We start from the raw sequence: 15,109 nt of genomic DNA on the forward strand, positions 1-15,109 counted from the left end.
CTGCGTCCCTTTGCAGGCCTTCGGGTTAGCGTGAGCAGGGCAGCCCTTTCCCAGCATGCCTGCTGGCCCTGTAAAACGTGGTGGGAGGGCGGGCGCAGGTGCCTGAAGGCGTCCGTTTCGGGGCAGCCCTCGCCCCCGGGGAAGGCGGCAGGCCTGGAAGCGTCCCTGGCTGGGGGCCCGCGAGGGGGAGGTGTGGGGCTGGGGGCCTCGGGGGTGGAGGGGGCGTCCCGGCCCGCCTGCCCCCGGGGAGGGGCTCGGTGAAGGGGAGGGGGGCCCGTGGCGGGCGAGGCCGCGGGGGCCGGCGCCCCCGTTTTGCGGGAGAGAGGAAACGGCCGTCGGAGCGTGGGCGTGAGGCGCCGTAGGGGGCGCGGGAGCGGGCGTGGGCGTTGGGAGGCAGCCCCGCGGCGGGCGTGGGGTGTGGTCGTGGGCAGGGTTCCCCGTAAGCTGAGCGCGCGGTGGGCGGCCCGGGAGGGCGTGGTGTGCCGTCCACGTGCGGGAGGGGGGAGGCGCCCCCGGGCGCTGGCAGCGGACAGCATGTGTCGGTGCGGGTGGGTGTCAGGTGCCCCCGCCCCCCTCGTGGTGGTGCAGATAAGGACATGGTTTGCGGGCGGGGATGTAAAAGCGTGGGGGGCGGGCCGGCGCGTGGGTTGGGGCGCTGTTGTCGGGTGCGGGGGAAGGCGAGAGCGGGAGTCTGTGTGGGGTGAGCGGGAGTGGGAGGCCTTGGGGAGGGAGGGAGGCGTGGTAGGATGGGAGGTGTGAGGTAGCGTTGGGGGGCGGTGTGGGGAGGCGTTGTTCGGAGCCGGGCGGTGGGGAGAGGCGTCGGCAGCAGGAGGTGGGGCGTGCGGGGCTGGTGTGTAGGAGGCCGAGGGAGCGATTGTACCTTCTACTACGATACCGCCCTCAACACGTCCGATTTCGTCTTATCTGGGAAGTTAAGCAGCGTGGGGTCTGGTTAGTACTTGGATGGGAGACCTTTTGGGAATACTGGGTACTGTAGTCCTTTTGTTTTTTTACTTGGTCCTCGCTTGCCCGAACTAAGGTCTCCCCATGCATTACTGGGTGTAGTTTGTGGTCACCCCTGTGACTGGTGCCGTTACTGCCACGGTCTATGGAAATTGGTGTCCCATCTTTTTCTAGAGGACGAAGTTTATTTGGGGGCAAATCGTAGCTGCTGGCGGGTCTCGCGTGACCATAGCGCAGAAACTTATCTGCCCTGCGTGGCGGGGGTGGTGTCAGCGTCGTGCGGGTGCGTCAGGGCCAGGAGTAGAATGAAAAATTGGGACGAAGGATTGGAATGGAGGGGAGCAGCGTGGCAGCTGCTGTGGTTAATGTCTTGTCTCCCTGTCCTACCGGGAGACACCGAAGGGAAACGCTTTCCGCTTGGGCCATTCCCTGCGTGTGCACAGCCCGGCTGAAGGGAAAAGGGTTTTTACCCCCACGCATACTCCGTCTGACCCATTCCCGCCCGTGCGGCTGCCTGTGAAAGCTGCAGCCCAGGCAGGTAGCTAAGTTGCAGCGGGGCTGCAGCAGGTCTCGCTGCGTGCAGAGCAGGGAAGAGAGGCCCGGGTCTGACGCGTTCTCTGCTCACGGCTCCGCCTTTTCTCGTTCTAGCCCCGGAAGTCGGGCCCCTGCCGCGTGCGAGTCATGCAGCAGCGCCGCTGTCTCCGCCCTCCCAGTCCCCTCCCGCCAGGCTGGGGCGGGTGGCGCATCAGCTGATTGCGCGAGTCCTGAGACCCGGCGGCGCGGACCTGGCCGGTAGAGGCGTCGTTCTTGCAGCTGGGCCCGGCCATGGTTCGCCTCCTGCTGCAAGCGGCCGTGCTGGGGGCGCTGCTCCCCGCGGGGCTCGGCGCGCGGGTAAGTGTCTCTCCGCCGAGCTGGGCTCCTGCGGCCGCGGGGAAGGGGCTGCGACGTGCCCTTGGGTGGGCGGATCCGGCGGCCCTGACTGCAGAGAGGCTGGGAGCGGGGGTGGGAACCGCGCCTGGAGAGGCATTTGGGGCCTTGCCGCCCCGCTTTCGTTTCATTTACGCACGGTGCAAGCGCTTGTGGGAGACTGGGGGGCGGCCCGTTCTCCGCGCCCAGAATTTCTGGGGGGAAGGAGCAAAGCTCTTGGAACGGGTCCCAAGCAGTCCCGTAGCGCCTTAGAGCCTGACCAAGTGGGCCTGATCCCTGCCCCCCCCCCCATATCGTTTGTTAGTTGCCGCAGGACTGCTCGTTATGTGCCAAGCCCCCGAGTGACCGGCTGCCCCTCTCGGAGCGGGGTGATTGAGGGGCAGTGTGTGAGAATAGGCTGCTGTGGGTTCCCACTCCCCGGTGCCCTCTGCTCCAATCTGAAGGGCTCTGATGCCTGAGGAGGTTCCGGGCCCCTGTTTTCTGCTCTTTGGTTGGTGGGTGGGACAGATCCAGGTTACTTCAACACTGTCATCTTTCTTAGGATCCTGCCCACTTTCCTCCTCCCGGGGTTATGGGCTTTGGGTCTGCTCTCCTGTGAGGCAATTTGCAGTTTTTCTTCTTGGGAAGAGGGGTTTTTGTGCTGCCTCGCTTTGTGAGAACACAGTCTTGCTCCATGTTTTCTGAGGTCATCCCTTCCAGAAAATCCAGGCTATCCCAAAAGCCATGAATTGTCATTACAACCTTCCACTACTTCTTGCTAGGCTTGTTTTAGCCTTTGTTATTCAGAATTAATCTGGACCAGTTGTATAACTCTGAATCTTTTTCCTGCTTGAATTTGTTTGTTTTTTTGTTTGTTTGGGTTTTTTTGCTATTCTGATGGTGCCAGAGCCCTGACAACATACCTTCTAGAAAACATTAATTTCACTTATGTGAGCTGACAATGAGGACGTGTATCCACCTTTTCCCCCGCCATTTTTAATATGCTGTATCATTCTGCTTCCTCTTTCTATGTAGATTTGGTGCTTTAGGTGCCAGATCAAAACTCATGTTGATACAGAGTGCCTCTAAATCCTGGCCTAGACTACCCGGGTGTGGAAGGGATTGATGGCCACTTTAATTTAATGTTATTTTAAACTAGCTTTCCAAAGTTTGATTGCCATAAATAAGTGAACTACCATCTTAAAAGTGCCAGCTTGTGCTGTTTGTGGTCTCAAGGCTGCTTTAAAGGATTTTTTTTAATGCATGTATCATTTTTCTCCTACAGTTCCTCTGAGGAGGAAAAGTATGGGAGGAGATTCAGGAAGTAGCTTCCTAACTTTGTGTTCCAGTGATGCTGAAGGTTGGAATGGAATGATTGATATCTCTGTCATTATTCTGAGGCTAATGTAGTCACCATCATGGGTTAGTCGGGGGGGGCGGGCACAGTGGGGGGAACTTGTCACCCATATTTAAAATAAACCAACCTCTGGAAACATTTGATATCTGAGAGAGAGACTAGAAACTGACCAAACGGAATACACATACTTATAAAACAGAAACCAAAAATTAGAAGTCTGGGAATCCTTGTTCATGTGAGTGGAAGTGTACCTGAATGTTTGCAGTCCTGTTTTAAAAAGGGACTTGTTGGAAAGGGTCCAGAGCACCATGAATAAAGAACGGTGCTGCTAGCTCAGGAGGGAAAATTCACTTATTTGTGAAACAGGAGTCAGCAATTTGAGAAAAAAATTGCATGACCAAAGTTTACTTTTGTGGTTTGATATTTTTTTCTCTCTGCTTTTGTCTTGCTGATTCTTGGAAGAGCTTCTCTACACGCCCCCCCCCCCATCACACAGCGCTCCCAGAACTGTGTGTTTTGATGTACCATTTTTAATTCCCCAAAGCTACTGTGCATGAGAAGCAGGTAAGGCAGTGAGTGAGTCCAAAGTGTTAACTGTAGGTAGCTGTGTTTTTTTTTTTTTTCTGTGCAATATCTAGGAGTTGGTAATGTTTTATTCGTTATTGCAGGGGTGAGCAGAGGTTTTATGTTGTAGAGCCCCCCACTTTTGTCCTTGCAATTAGTAGGGCCCCTCCCCAACCTGCCTGGAAGCAGTCAGTGGTCTCCCGGAAATGATGTGCCCTCTTCCCTTGGTGGTGGGGTTGGGGAGATGGCTGATTGCATTGTGCCCCTCTATGAAATTTCACACCCCTTCTCCCTGGGGGTGGGGGGGGGGCTGCCTTACCCTCAGCTGGAAATAGTTTCTGTTATGTATGCGGTTTCCAGTTTGGCTCAAAAGCTCTCAGCACCCTCACCAAAAAACTTGTTCCAGCACCTCTGCGATTGGGGCCCCATTGAAGTTCTAATTATATCCCCCAGACTTTTAAGCCTGTTTGGCTCCCACATTTACCCCTCACAATATCTCATTTCAGACCTTTCGAACAGCCAAGAGAACATTGCAAGTCAGCAGGTACCATGGGCCCTGCCCTGCTGTTTGCAGTGCTTGGAATTGGCTCTTGTTCTGGAAGAAGGAATTGAGTGGAAGGGGTAGGGGAGAAACCTCTTAACGATAAAAGAAATGGAAGCCAGGCCCTGCTGCACAAAGGCAAAGTGACTGTACTGGGAAGGTGTGTGAATGGATCAGGTGCCCTGGCTGCTTTGCAGTGTGGTCCCCAGCTGCTGTCCCTTTAAGTACCCCGGGGACAGGATTGATCAAGCCAAGCTGTTAGTTTGGTGCAAGCCTGACTGCTGGAAAGTTAGGGATCCCTGGCTGGCCTTAGTCTCTGCTCCTGTTCCCTCCCCAATCCCAATGGCAAGGGAGGAGTGCAGCCTGCCGAAGCAGTTTGCTCCTTTACAAAGGCTGGGGAGGAGAGAGCAGCAGCAGCCTCAGACAGAGAGAGAGGAGAGATGTCCAGGGAGAACAACCCTCTGGCTCTGGATTTATAAACACGGCAGCAGACAGAAGCTGGGGAAGACACAGAGCAGCGCTGCACCTCCTCCAGCAGGTGATCCAGGGGATATTTGGTTTGTTTTTTCTTCCTCACCAAACACTCCTGCTTATTTCATTCCCAACCCATCCCCCAGCTCCCTTATTTTACAGAACTTTCTTATACAAGGAGAGGAGGAGGAGGAAGACACGTGATTTTAGGAGCAGAGGGGCTGACTTTACCTGCAGCTGTTGTCTCCTGAAGTGACATGGCTGCGGAGGGAGGCGGGCAGGGAGAAGTTGATCGTGCTGTGCCCCCTTTCAGAAATTTCTCACACCCTGGTGGTGCTTTCCCCCACTATGTGCATCCCAGGGTTATTGTATAACCATCATTACTGTAAGATTTGCAACAATATCCCAAAATTGCCAGTAGAATTCTCATGGGCAGCCTGGGCGTTGGGTGCCAACTAACACCTCTGTCTGGCTTCTAGACTGAGAAAAGGGGGTTATATGTTTTAATGTGAAAAAAGCTGATGCTAGTTCCTGGTTGCAGGCCAAGTTGACCAAGAAGTCCCGTCACAAGCACTTTGTTACCTGCTGGAAACTCATATAGAACAGGAAGGTGCAGGGACTGACAGTTGCTAGAGATGGTTTCCTTCAAGCAATTGCCACTTGAAGCAAAGGCAACAGTGGTTGCTGGTGTTGTCTTCATCTCCATGATGATATCCCGGACCTTCCTGGCAGAGCGACTTGAATTCAGTACCTGGAGGTGGCTGCGGAAGTTACAGATGGCACTCTTTGTGAATGTGCTGATGCTCATAGGTTCTTTTTACATCTGGAGATGTGTAGGACCAACGTTCTACAGGCTTTCAGCTGCAAACTCCTATTGTTTCATGCCATGGAAAATCGCTGTGCTAATGTTTCTAGCTTTGGCACACTCGAGCTTTTTTACACTGCTCTTTCTTATAGCCGAAGAGCCCAATTTCTTTTCCTTAGCTTCTTACACCTGCCTAGGAGCCCATATAATCCTCGTTTTCCTTCTCTTTGCTCTGGGTGTTGTAGAACAAGTTTATAAACTCTTCATCAGGAGCGGTACTAAGGCAAGTGGTGTCAATCAGAGTGGTAAAACTGTAATGAAGCCTGTTCTGGCTGTTGTGGTAACATTTGCACTGACTGTTGTTGGGTTATTGAATGCCTCCCAACCTCCTGCAGTGACATCAGTGGAGATTCCTGTTCACAAACTGCCTTTGTCCATGGACGGCCTAAAGGTGGTAATGCTATCAGATATCCATCTAGGACCCACTGTAGGGAAGAGTAAACTTAGCATGGTTGTGAAAATGGTCAAAGCTTTGAACCCAGATATCACTGTCATTGTAGGTGATCTGACAGATTCTGAAGTGAAGGCCATCGGACCAGGTGTTGAACCTCTTAGTGAGCTTAATTCCCCATTGGGAACTTACTTTGTCACTGGAAACCATGAATATTATACTTCTGATGTCAACAGCTGGTTTGAATTACTGAAGTCCTTTAATATTCGTCCACTCCACAACGAGAATGTGAAAATCTCTTCTCCCAGGAGCAGTGTTGACTGGTTCTGTCTGGCTGGGGTTGATGACATTGAAGCTCGGGTGTGGCACTATTCTGGGCATGGCATGGATTTAAAAAAAGCCCTGGGTGGTTGCAGTGCTGATCATGCAATAGTACTTCTGGCTCATCAGCCACTGGCTGCAAAATGGGCTCTCCAAGATCGGCCAGACATAAACTTGATCCTTTCTGGCCACACTCACGGGGGGCAAATATTCCCTCTGAATGCTGGGGCCTATTTGTTGAATCCATTCTTTGTTGGCTTGTATAAAGTGGGACAGAGCTCTTTCGTATACGTCAGCCCGGGAACTATGTATTATGGTATTCCCATGCGGCTGGGAAGCAGAGCTGAGATAGCAGAGATCATCCTGCGCTCACCCTGAAGGGTCACTGGCTTAAAAATTTCATCTCCTCCATCAGCCAGGAGAACTGACTGTCTGAATCATGAGTCCCCAAGCCAAGTCCTTCCTCAGTGTAACCCTGGGCAAGTCGGTGAAGTTAGAGCTGTGATGGACTTGATTCTGTAAGCTGCTGCTTCTGTGGAAAGCACTGTTCTTCCACCCCATTGTAGGCTGATCCGACTCCAATCACAGATGAGTGGAAGTGATCCACAAGTCAATCAGATGAGTTTACTGAGATGCTGCACTGGAAAGTTATCACCAGGACATCCATAGTTTGTTATAAGTGTGCTTATTCTTTATGTTCAGTATCTGTAATCTCATAGAGTAACAGAAAAGTTTAGAGCATGAGCTTTCGTGAGTTAACTCACTTCAGACCAGCATCTGAAGAAGTGAGTTAACTCACGAAAGCTCATGCTCTAAACTTTTCTGGTAGTCTATAAGGTGCCACAGGACCCTTCGTTGCTGCTACAGATCCAGACTAACACGGCTACCCCTCTGATATCTGTAATCTGTCACTCGCTCACATTCCATTTTTTCGCTTGCTGACTGGTATTGGGTGGAATGCTGCTTAACTCATAATGATGTACTGCTTGCCTACTGGGAAATGTGGTGAAACTCTTGATGTAAATTTTCCAAAGGGCTCTACAGAGTTTTAATTCCGATCTGTCAAGGCCTACTGAGTACTACTGTAGGAAGTGAATGGGATGGGGGAAAGATTAGGTGAGGGCAAGGATTCTGTTTGTCTTGTACATTGGGGCCTTGTGACTTATAGATGCTACTGTAAAAAACAAAACAAAATGTTTTAAAAAATAAAAACCCTAGGAAAGTAAGGTGCCAGTGTTAGGCTCACCAGTTTTGGTTGGATTTATTCCAGGAGGTTTTATCAGATCTTTAATTTAATTTAAAAGATTGTTTAATTCCTCTAGACCAGTGCTTCGCAACCTTTTTTGTAAAGTACTTTTTTTTTTTTTAAGTACCCTGAGACCTCTCTTGCATACTTCTTCTAAGTGTGCGTTTACCACTGGCTGAGAAATGTGGTCCTAAAATAATCTGAGATCTTGAACAAGTGGAAGTTAACCTGTGGAATGTCCTGGCAGAGGAGACTGTGAAGGCTGGGACTATAACAGAATTTAAGAAAGAACTAGATAAATTCATGGAGGTTAGGTCCATAAAAGGCTGTTAGCCAAGGGTAGGAATGGTGTCCCTGGCCTCTGATTATCAGAGGCTGGAGACGGATGCCAGGAGACAAATCACTTGATCATTGTCTTTGGTCCACCCCCTCTGGGGCACCTGGTACTGGCCACTGTTCGCAGACAGGCTACTGGGCTGGATGTAACTTTGGTCTGATCCAGTATGGCTGTTCTTAGGTTCTTTCAGAAGTTTACAACTGCACATTGACTTCATGCGGCTTTGAAACTTTACTATGCGGAGGAAATATGCTCCTTTTTAACCATCTTAATTTAAATGAAACAAGTGCAGAAACAATTTCCTCGCCTTATTCAATCTTCTTTTTAATCTTTGCCTTTGGTTTTTTAGTAGTTTACATTTAACACGATACTGTATTGGATTTGGTTTTTCGGTTTCTGCTGCTGTCAGATTGCGTACTCCCTGTTCCAAACGAGGCATGTGGCTGATTGCTCAGTTTGGAACTCTGAGGTTCTCCTCTGTAATTTGTTTGTGTATAGATTTCCTAGTGCCCTGACCGGTAACTGTTCCTCTGTGAACAAAGATGGTCGTCTTTTTGTGTCACTTTAAAGACTAGTGTCTCAAACTTCTAGCATTTGAATCTATTTCATGGTTTGGTATGTTTCTTAGAGCATTTTAATACTGATAAGAAATTAATAATTGTTTGGTTTTTGATATAAATAAAACCAGGTTGTTTTTGGTGCCCCTAAATTGCTCTGTAACACTGAATCAAAAATTGAAGTGGAACTAATTTGTATTCCTTGACCAAGCTAAGTGAAGTTCAGAAATAAATCCTTTTTTCCCACTCTTTCCCTAGATATGCCATCTGAGATGCCATTAGTAATTACAGCTAAGGAACTTTTAATTGATTTTTTTTTTTTTTTTTTTTTTTTTTTAAATCTGACAGTGTCTCTTTCCTCATATAAACATCCTGTCTCTTTGTTTCTCTAATCTGTTCCCCCTCACCAAAACTGTGCACTCTCTTATTCCTGAGTAAGGCTCTGGGCAAACCAATATCTTTATTACATCTTTCTGTGTCTCCAACACATGTGGCCCCTGTTACTGGGGTATCTGAAACACTTCACAGTCTTCCTCATACCAGTCCTAACAAAATAAACCAGCAGTCATGTAGCACTTTAAAGACTAGCAAAATGACTTACTCCATGATGAGCTTTCGTGGGACAGACCCACTTCATCAGATCTGAAGTTAAAGCTGATCTGATCTGATGAAGTGGGTCTGTCCCCTGAAAGCTCATCACAGAATAAATCATTTTGCTAGTCTTTATAGTGCTACATCACTGCTGGTTTGTTTTGTTAGAATACAGACTAACACAGTCTGTTACTATTCATACCTGTCCTATGAGAGTAGAGAAGTTGTAGCAGAAGAGGAGCAGAGTAGGGGAATTGAATCCAGTCCCAGCCTAATCCTCTAAACACTGGACCACTTCTTGCCAGATTTCTAATATCTAAAACGGTGATAATACGCTGCATCTTCACAAAATGCTTTGTATGTATGCATCGTCTTTCATCTGAGGATCCCAAAAACATAACCAGAGCCCCGTACATATCCTAGTACTGTGTGTGTGTATACACCTTTTGTTTTTTTCTCAGGTTGAGTTGGTGTTCCTGCTCCCTGACCAGCCCAAGTTGCATAGATAGCCTCCAACCCTTGTTAGGTCAGTGGAAGAGCTGAGTTAAAATTCATGTGCAGATGCCACTAGGAGGATTATTGCTATGTTATGCAGGCTAATTGTTTAGCTAATTACCTCCCGTGGGAGCTGGGTACTGTAGTTGGCTTTAGTGCTAGTTGGAGCTAAGCTATGCAATTGGAGTTAATAATTGACGTACCTTAGACCTAGTTACTGAGGCGGGGGAGTCCACACTGCGAAGGGTCCACAGAAAAATCTCTCTTTTTGACTCTCCTTACTCATCTCATTCTACCGGAGTACCAGAATCAACAGAAGAGTGATCAGTGGTTGATTTAGTGGGCCTTTTACTAGACCCGATAAATCAACCACCAGTAGATCAATTGCTGCAGTGTGGATCCATCCCAGAGGGGAGACAAACCCTCCATGAGCACTAAAATGTTAGTTTATCTCTATTCTCCCCCTGCCCTTCCCATGATCATGCAGATTTGAACAAAAATAAATCTGTGGTATTGACTCCTACTCCAAATAAGATAGTGACTTTAAATTGTTGTGTATGAGCATTTTGACCGTGTGAATGCCTGTGTACCAATGGAAAGCATAACTTTTCCAAGAGGGAAGTCCAACAGCTTTATGTCTTGTTTATTAAACTTTATTTTTTCATTTGCTGTTGTTGTCTTTAACAGTGATTTTATTGCTTTGGGGCTTAATTAAATATTTTTGTTTTTTGATTTCTTTTCTGCTAGAATGCAAAATTATTGAAAAGTATACTCTGAGCAGCATTGCAGCCAAACCCAAATCTTACGATCACTTTGTGAAAGATATAAAACCATATACATCGTAGAATCAGCATGTCTGTTTATAACTCACAGTACTAATATAATGAATGCACTGAGTACAAAGATTATTACTGTTTTAAGCGATTAATAAAAAGTTAATTGTGTCCACGGGTGGAGAAAAGCATCTTCTGTAATCATTCGTTACTTTGGAATTACCTACTGATATCTATTTAATGTTTACATTTTTAAAAAAAAAATATTTTTAGTGCAACAATTAAACTTAATTAAGCACAAAGGCAAAGTAATGTACCATGTGTTCCGGCCGTTATGTGCAGAGGGTTTTGATATTCCTGCCTGCAAGCGAAAAGGCAAATTTGCTATATTAAACCTGTATACAACTTGGAACATCCAGGTTGGGAACTGTGAGCCCGGTGTTACCAGCTTGGGAAGATGGGTCACGTAATGTGATCGTGGGTATGGAGATGAGGAATATTAAAGATGGAGAGGCTACAAGGGCTGTGACAGCAAAATGTAAGACGTTCCTGGTTGGCTTTTATATTTGAGTGGTAGTGGAGAAGTGAGGCTGAACGGAGTCTCTTGTTGGGGAAGATATCTGATCTGTTGTGCCTGGCCTTGGACTATATGTTGTTGTATGGCGGCCAGCACATTCCTCTTACCACACCTCAGAGGGGTAAACCCAACAGCAGGAGAGGCAGGTAAACATGGGTGTTCACTGATCTGACAGGGGGCGTATCCTGCAGGAAGAATTCCAGGGGCTGAAATGGAAGCTATGTCTGTGTAAAGACTATAAGATTAGGACCCAAGAAGTGGGTCCCCATTAAGCATGCAGACTTGACTGCAGTTAACTCCACATAGCAGGGGGTGCACCCACCAGTAGTTAAGACTGCCAGACACTGCCTTGATTGGCTCAGGCTGAAATGTTTGAGGAAACGTCAGGTAAAACATTTCCAAGAATGAGTTTGGGGGAAATATATTGTTTTACACGGGCTTTTAAAAAACTGTTGAGCGGGGAAGCTGTAGCACAGGGGGTGGGGAAACTCTTTTGATCAGGGACAGCGACTCAGAAAAATTGGTTGTGGGGCTAAATAAAAGTGAGAAGCCAAAAAACGCCCCACCACAGAGCCCTCACTGATGTGGCCCCTGACTGAGACACCTCACTCTCCTCATGCTCTAGCAACACAGGCAGGAGGGTGGAGAAGCCAGGACTGAGGTTCCCCGGTTCCCCACTTCCCCAGGCCAGATGAACCTACCTGGAGTATGAACAAAAATGGTGGGGAGTTCAGTATACAGGAGGGGCTGCTGGGGAGCTGATGTGGGGGCTGGAAGGGAGGGTGCAGTGGAAATAAATCTTTGGGTCAAGTCATTTTATGTATCATTGTATTAAGCCCCGTGTGAGCAGTTTGGGCCTGGGTGGCCTCGTGGCTAGGGCCCCTGGCCAGCGCCTGTTGGGTTGAGTTTGGGGCATGGGCCCAAGAATCTAGTTCCCCCTTTTGACAGGAGAGGGGTTCCCCTGGTGGGAGGGTGCTTCCCGCTCCCCTCAGTACCTGGGGGAGGCTCTTGTTCTGCGTCGTCTGGCAGCTACCTGTCTGGCAGCTCTGGCCTGGGGCCTCCTGCCTCAGAGCCAGCTCCTGCCTCTTTGCTGATCAGCCCCAAACTGAGCTGGCTTCCCTCCCTTTGTACCCCTCCAGGCCTGACACTGGCCACAGGTGAACCAGGGTGGGGCTGATTGGGCTAATGGGCCTTGTTTAACCCCTGCCTTGCCTGGCCTCCCTCTCACACAGGCCACCCCCCAAGACCCCCACAGGGGTCTGCCCCTCCCCCAACTGTGTTCCTTCTCCCCAGGAAAAAAAGTCCTCATTCGCATGATCCTTTCCTGCACGATGCTGGATCTGGAAGGAGAAGGGTTGGAGGGAGAGGTACCATCTCATGATTCTGGGGTTTGTCTCTTTCATTGCCTGTAGCCAGCGCAGGGGGGCATGGTTGGTGGCGAGGGTAAAGTGTCTGCCCAGGAGGTAATATGGGAGTGAGTCTATGGCCCATTTGACTGCTAGGGCCTCTTTCTCTATTACTGAGTAGGCCGCCTCCCTTGGGAAGAGCTTACGGCCGCTATAAAGAATCGGGTGCTCCTCGCCTCCCACAATTTGGCAGAGCACCGCTCCCATGCCGACATCCAAGGCGTCCGTTTGTAGCAGGAACTCCTTCAAGAAGTCAGGGCTGTACAGGACCGGTTCTCGGCAGAACTGGGTCTTTAGCGCCCGGAAATCTTCACAAGCTGGGGTCCATGGGATGCAGTTGGGAACCTTTTTCCTGAGGGAGGTCGGTAAGAGGGGCAGTGATGGAGGAGAAGCCCGGAATGAAGCGGCGGTAATACCCTGCTAACCCCAGGAACTGGTGCACCTGTTTCTTCGAGGATGGAGGGGCATACTGCTGGAGGGCTTGGACCTTCCCCGCTAGGGGGCATACCATGCCCTTCCCCAAGGTGTACCCTAAGTAGGCGGTCTCATCCCTTCTAAGGCGACATTTTGCTAGGTTTGCTGTCAGGCCCACATCCTGGAGGGACTGCAGTACGGCAGACATGTTGGAGGTGAGTCTGCCAATTGCGGCTATAGATCACTATATCGTCCAAATATGCTGCAGTGTATTGTCTATGGGGACGTAGAAGCCGGTCCATTAGGCGCTGGTATGTAGCCGGGGCACTGTGCAGCCCAAAAAGCATGGTCTGGAACTGGAAGAGTCCAAAGGGAGTGGAGAAAGCCATCTCTCCTTGGACTCAGGCATGAGGGGGATTTGCCAATAGCTCTTTGTTCAAGTTAAAGGTAGTGATGTATTCGGCTTCCCCAAGCTGATCAAGCAATCATCTACCTGGGGCATTGGGTAGGCATCGAATTTGGATATGGGATTCAACTTCGGAAGTCAGTGCAAAACTGAGTGCTGCCATCTGGTTTGGGGACTAGGACTATTGGGCTTTTCCATTCGCTGAAAGATTCCTCGACTACCTCCAGCGCTAGCATCGACTGCCATTCTTGCTTGACCACCTCCCTCAACTTCTGGGGAAGGGGTCGATATGGATACCGTGGACAGCCAGATGAGTTCAACTGGGTTTCGTTGAAAAGACTGAGGAAAAGTCGGCCACTAACTTCTGGGCCTGAAGTCTCTGCTCTAGGATAAGGTTGGGCCCAGTCTGTTCCTCCCCAGGGTTTGCCACCTGTGCTGCCTGGGGCCTCAGTTCTGGGTCTGGTGGGTAGGGGGTGATGAGTAGCCCTTCCTGGGCCTTCCACGGTTTTAAGAGATTTACATGGTAGATCTGCCACCCCTTACTCTTATCTGGCTGGTCTACTTCATAGTTCACTGGGCCCACTTGCCAGACGATCTGGTAAGGGCCCTGCCAGTGGGCGAGGAGCTTAGAGTTGGTACTTGGCAGTGGCAGTAGCGCTTGATCCCCCTTCTGAAACTCCTGGAGTCTGGCCTGTTTGTTGTAAGTTGCCTCCTGGGCCTGCTGTGCTTGGAGGAGGTTCTCTTGAGCAAATGTCCCTAGAGCTTCAAGCCTCTCATGTAGGATGAGCACATATTGCACCATGTTATTGCTTTGGGAGGGCTGTTCCTCCCACCTCTCCCTTACTTGGTCCAGAATCCCCTGTGCCTGCCTCCCATGCAGGAGTTCAAAGGGTGAGAACCCTGTGGAGGCCTGGGGCCCTTCCCGAACTGCAAACATGAGGGCGGGGAGGAGCTGGTCCCCGTGACGTGCATCCATCAGCATAAGCTTGTAGCACATGGCCTTCAAAGTCTGATTGAAGCATTCTGCTAGTCCATCCATCTGGGGGTGGTAGACGGACGTTCAGAGGGTCTTGATCTTTAGCGGCCGGCAAAGTTGTTGCCCCGTTTGGGACATAAAGGTCGTCCCTTGATCCGTTAGGATCTCCCGTGGGACACTGACCCGAGCGAACGTGTTCATGAGCTCAGTTGCCACGCTCTTGGCGCTCATGGAGAGTAGGGGTACGGCTTCCGGGTACCGAGTTGCATAATCAATAACAATGAGGATGAACCGGTACCTAGCTGCACTCTTCTCCAGGGGGCCGACTATATCGACGCCAATCTACTCGAAGGGTAAACTCATGAGTGGGAGGGGAACTAATGGGGCCTTCTCCAAGGACCGAGGGGCTGTGAGTTGGCACTCTGGGCGGGAGGCACAGAAGTCTGCAACCTCTCTGTGGATGCCAGGCCAAAAGAAGTGGGCCAGGATCCTGGCCAGGGTCTTGTCTCTCCCCAGGTGTCCCACCATGGGGATGGCGTGGGCAAGCTGCTTGACCTCTCTCAGATATGGTCGGGGGACCAGGAGCTGATGGTGCACTTCTCCGGTCTGTGGGTCCTTCTTCATGCAGAAGAGACGGTCTCCCTGGATTTCAAAATGGGGGAACTGTCCTGCTGGATGGGCTGCAGTGGTTTTCCCCATTCACTACTGCCAGCTGATCATATGCGCAGCTCAGTGGCCCACTGCTCCAGCACAAAGTCTGAGGGCCATGCGAGGACTGCAGATTCAGGCAGTGGAGGTGGCTCCCTCTCCAGTTGAAGGGGGCTCGGGTCCACCTGGACTGGAGCTGACCCCGGGAAGTCCCTTCCCCTGGGTCCGCCACCTCCCCTACTCCAGCCAGATTTGCGGTCCCTGCCATTCCCTTGCTTAATGGCTGGGGTTGCTGCTCCCTAGC

At 50.2% G+C, this 15,109-nt stretch overlaps 2 protein-coding genes across 8 annotated transcripts in view; both read left to right on the plus strand.

Annotated features, from left to right (window-relative positions):
* Positions 1–1,732: 1,732 nt before the first annotated feature.
* The window catches only part of GLB1 (galactosidase beta 1), a 152,213-nt gene continuing 138,836 nt past the window's right edge, over positions 1,733–15,109 (plus strand). For both annotated transcript variants that reach the window (XM_074988215.1, XM_074988214.1), the window contains exon 1: positions 1,733–1,854. In XM_074988215.1, coding sequence (XP_074844316.1) covers positions 1,789–1,854 — 66 coding nt within the window. In that variant the 5' untranslated portion in view covers positions 1,733–1,788. The remainder of the gene's footprint in view (positions 1,855–15,109) is intronic.
* Positions 1,737–9,102, plus strand: TMPPE (transmembrane protein with metallophosphoesterase domain). Of its 6 annotated transcripts, none has more exons than XM_074988218.1 (3): positions 1,743–1,854; positions 3,155–3,229; positions 5,344–9,102. In XM_074988218.1, exon 3 carries the CDS (start codon positions 5,438–5,440, stop codon positions 6,755–6,757), a length of 1,320 nt encoding a protein of 439 aa, XP_074844319.1. In that variant the 5' UTR covers positions 1,743–1,854; positions 3,155–3,229; positions 5,344–5,437; the 3' UTR covers positions 6,758–9,102. The 6 variants fall into 6 exon arrangements, with proteins under 6 accessions (XP_074844320.1, XP_074844319.1, XP_074844318.1 ...); XM_074988217.1 differs by lacking the exons at positions 1,743–1,854; positions 3,155–3,229 and adding exons at positions 3,348–3,790; positions 4,297–4,869; XM_074988219.1 differs by lacking the exon at positions 3,155–3,229 and having other exon boundaries at positions 1,737–1,854.

Source organism: Carettochelys insculpta, chromosome 2 (genome assembly GCF_033958435.1).
Source record: "Carettochelys insculpta isolate YL-2023 chromosome 2, ASM3395843v1, whole genome shotgun sequence".
In the NCBI taxonomy this organism is placed as follows: Eukaryota; Metazoa; Chordata; order Testudines; family Carettochelyidae; genus Carettochelys; species Carettochelys insculpta.

Excerpts from the sequence above, each read along its gene's own strand:
- TMPPE (XM_074988219.1), top strand. The coding sequence starts at position 5,438 with ATGGTTTCCTTCAAGCAATTGCCACTTGAAGCAAAGGCAACAGTGGTT.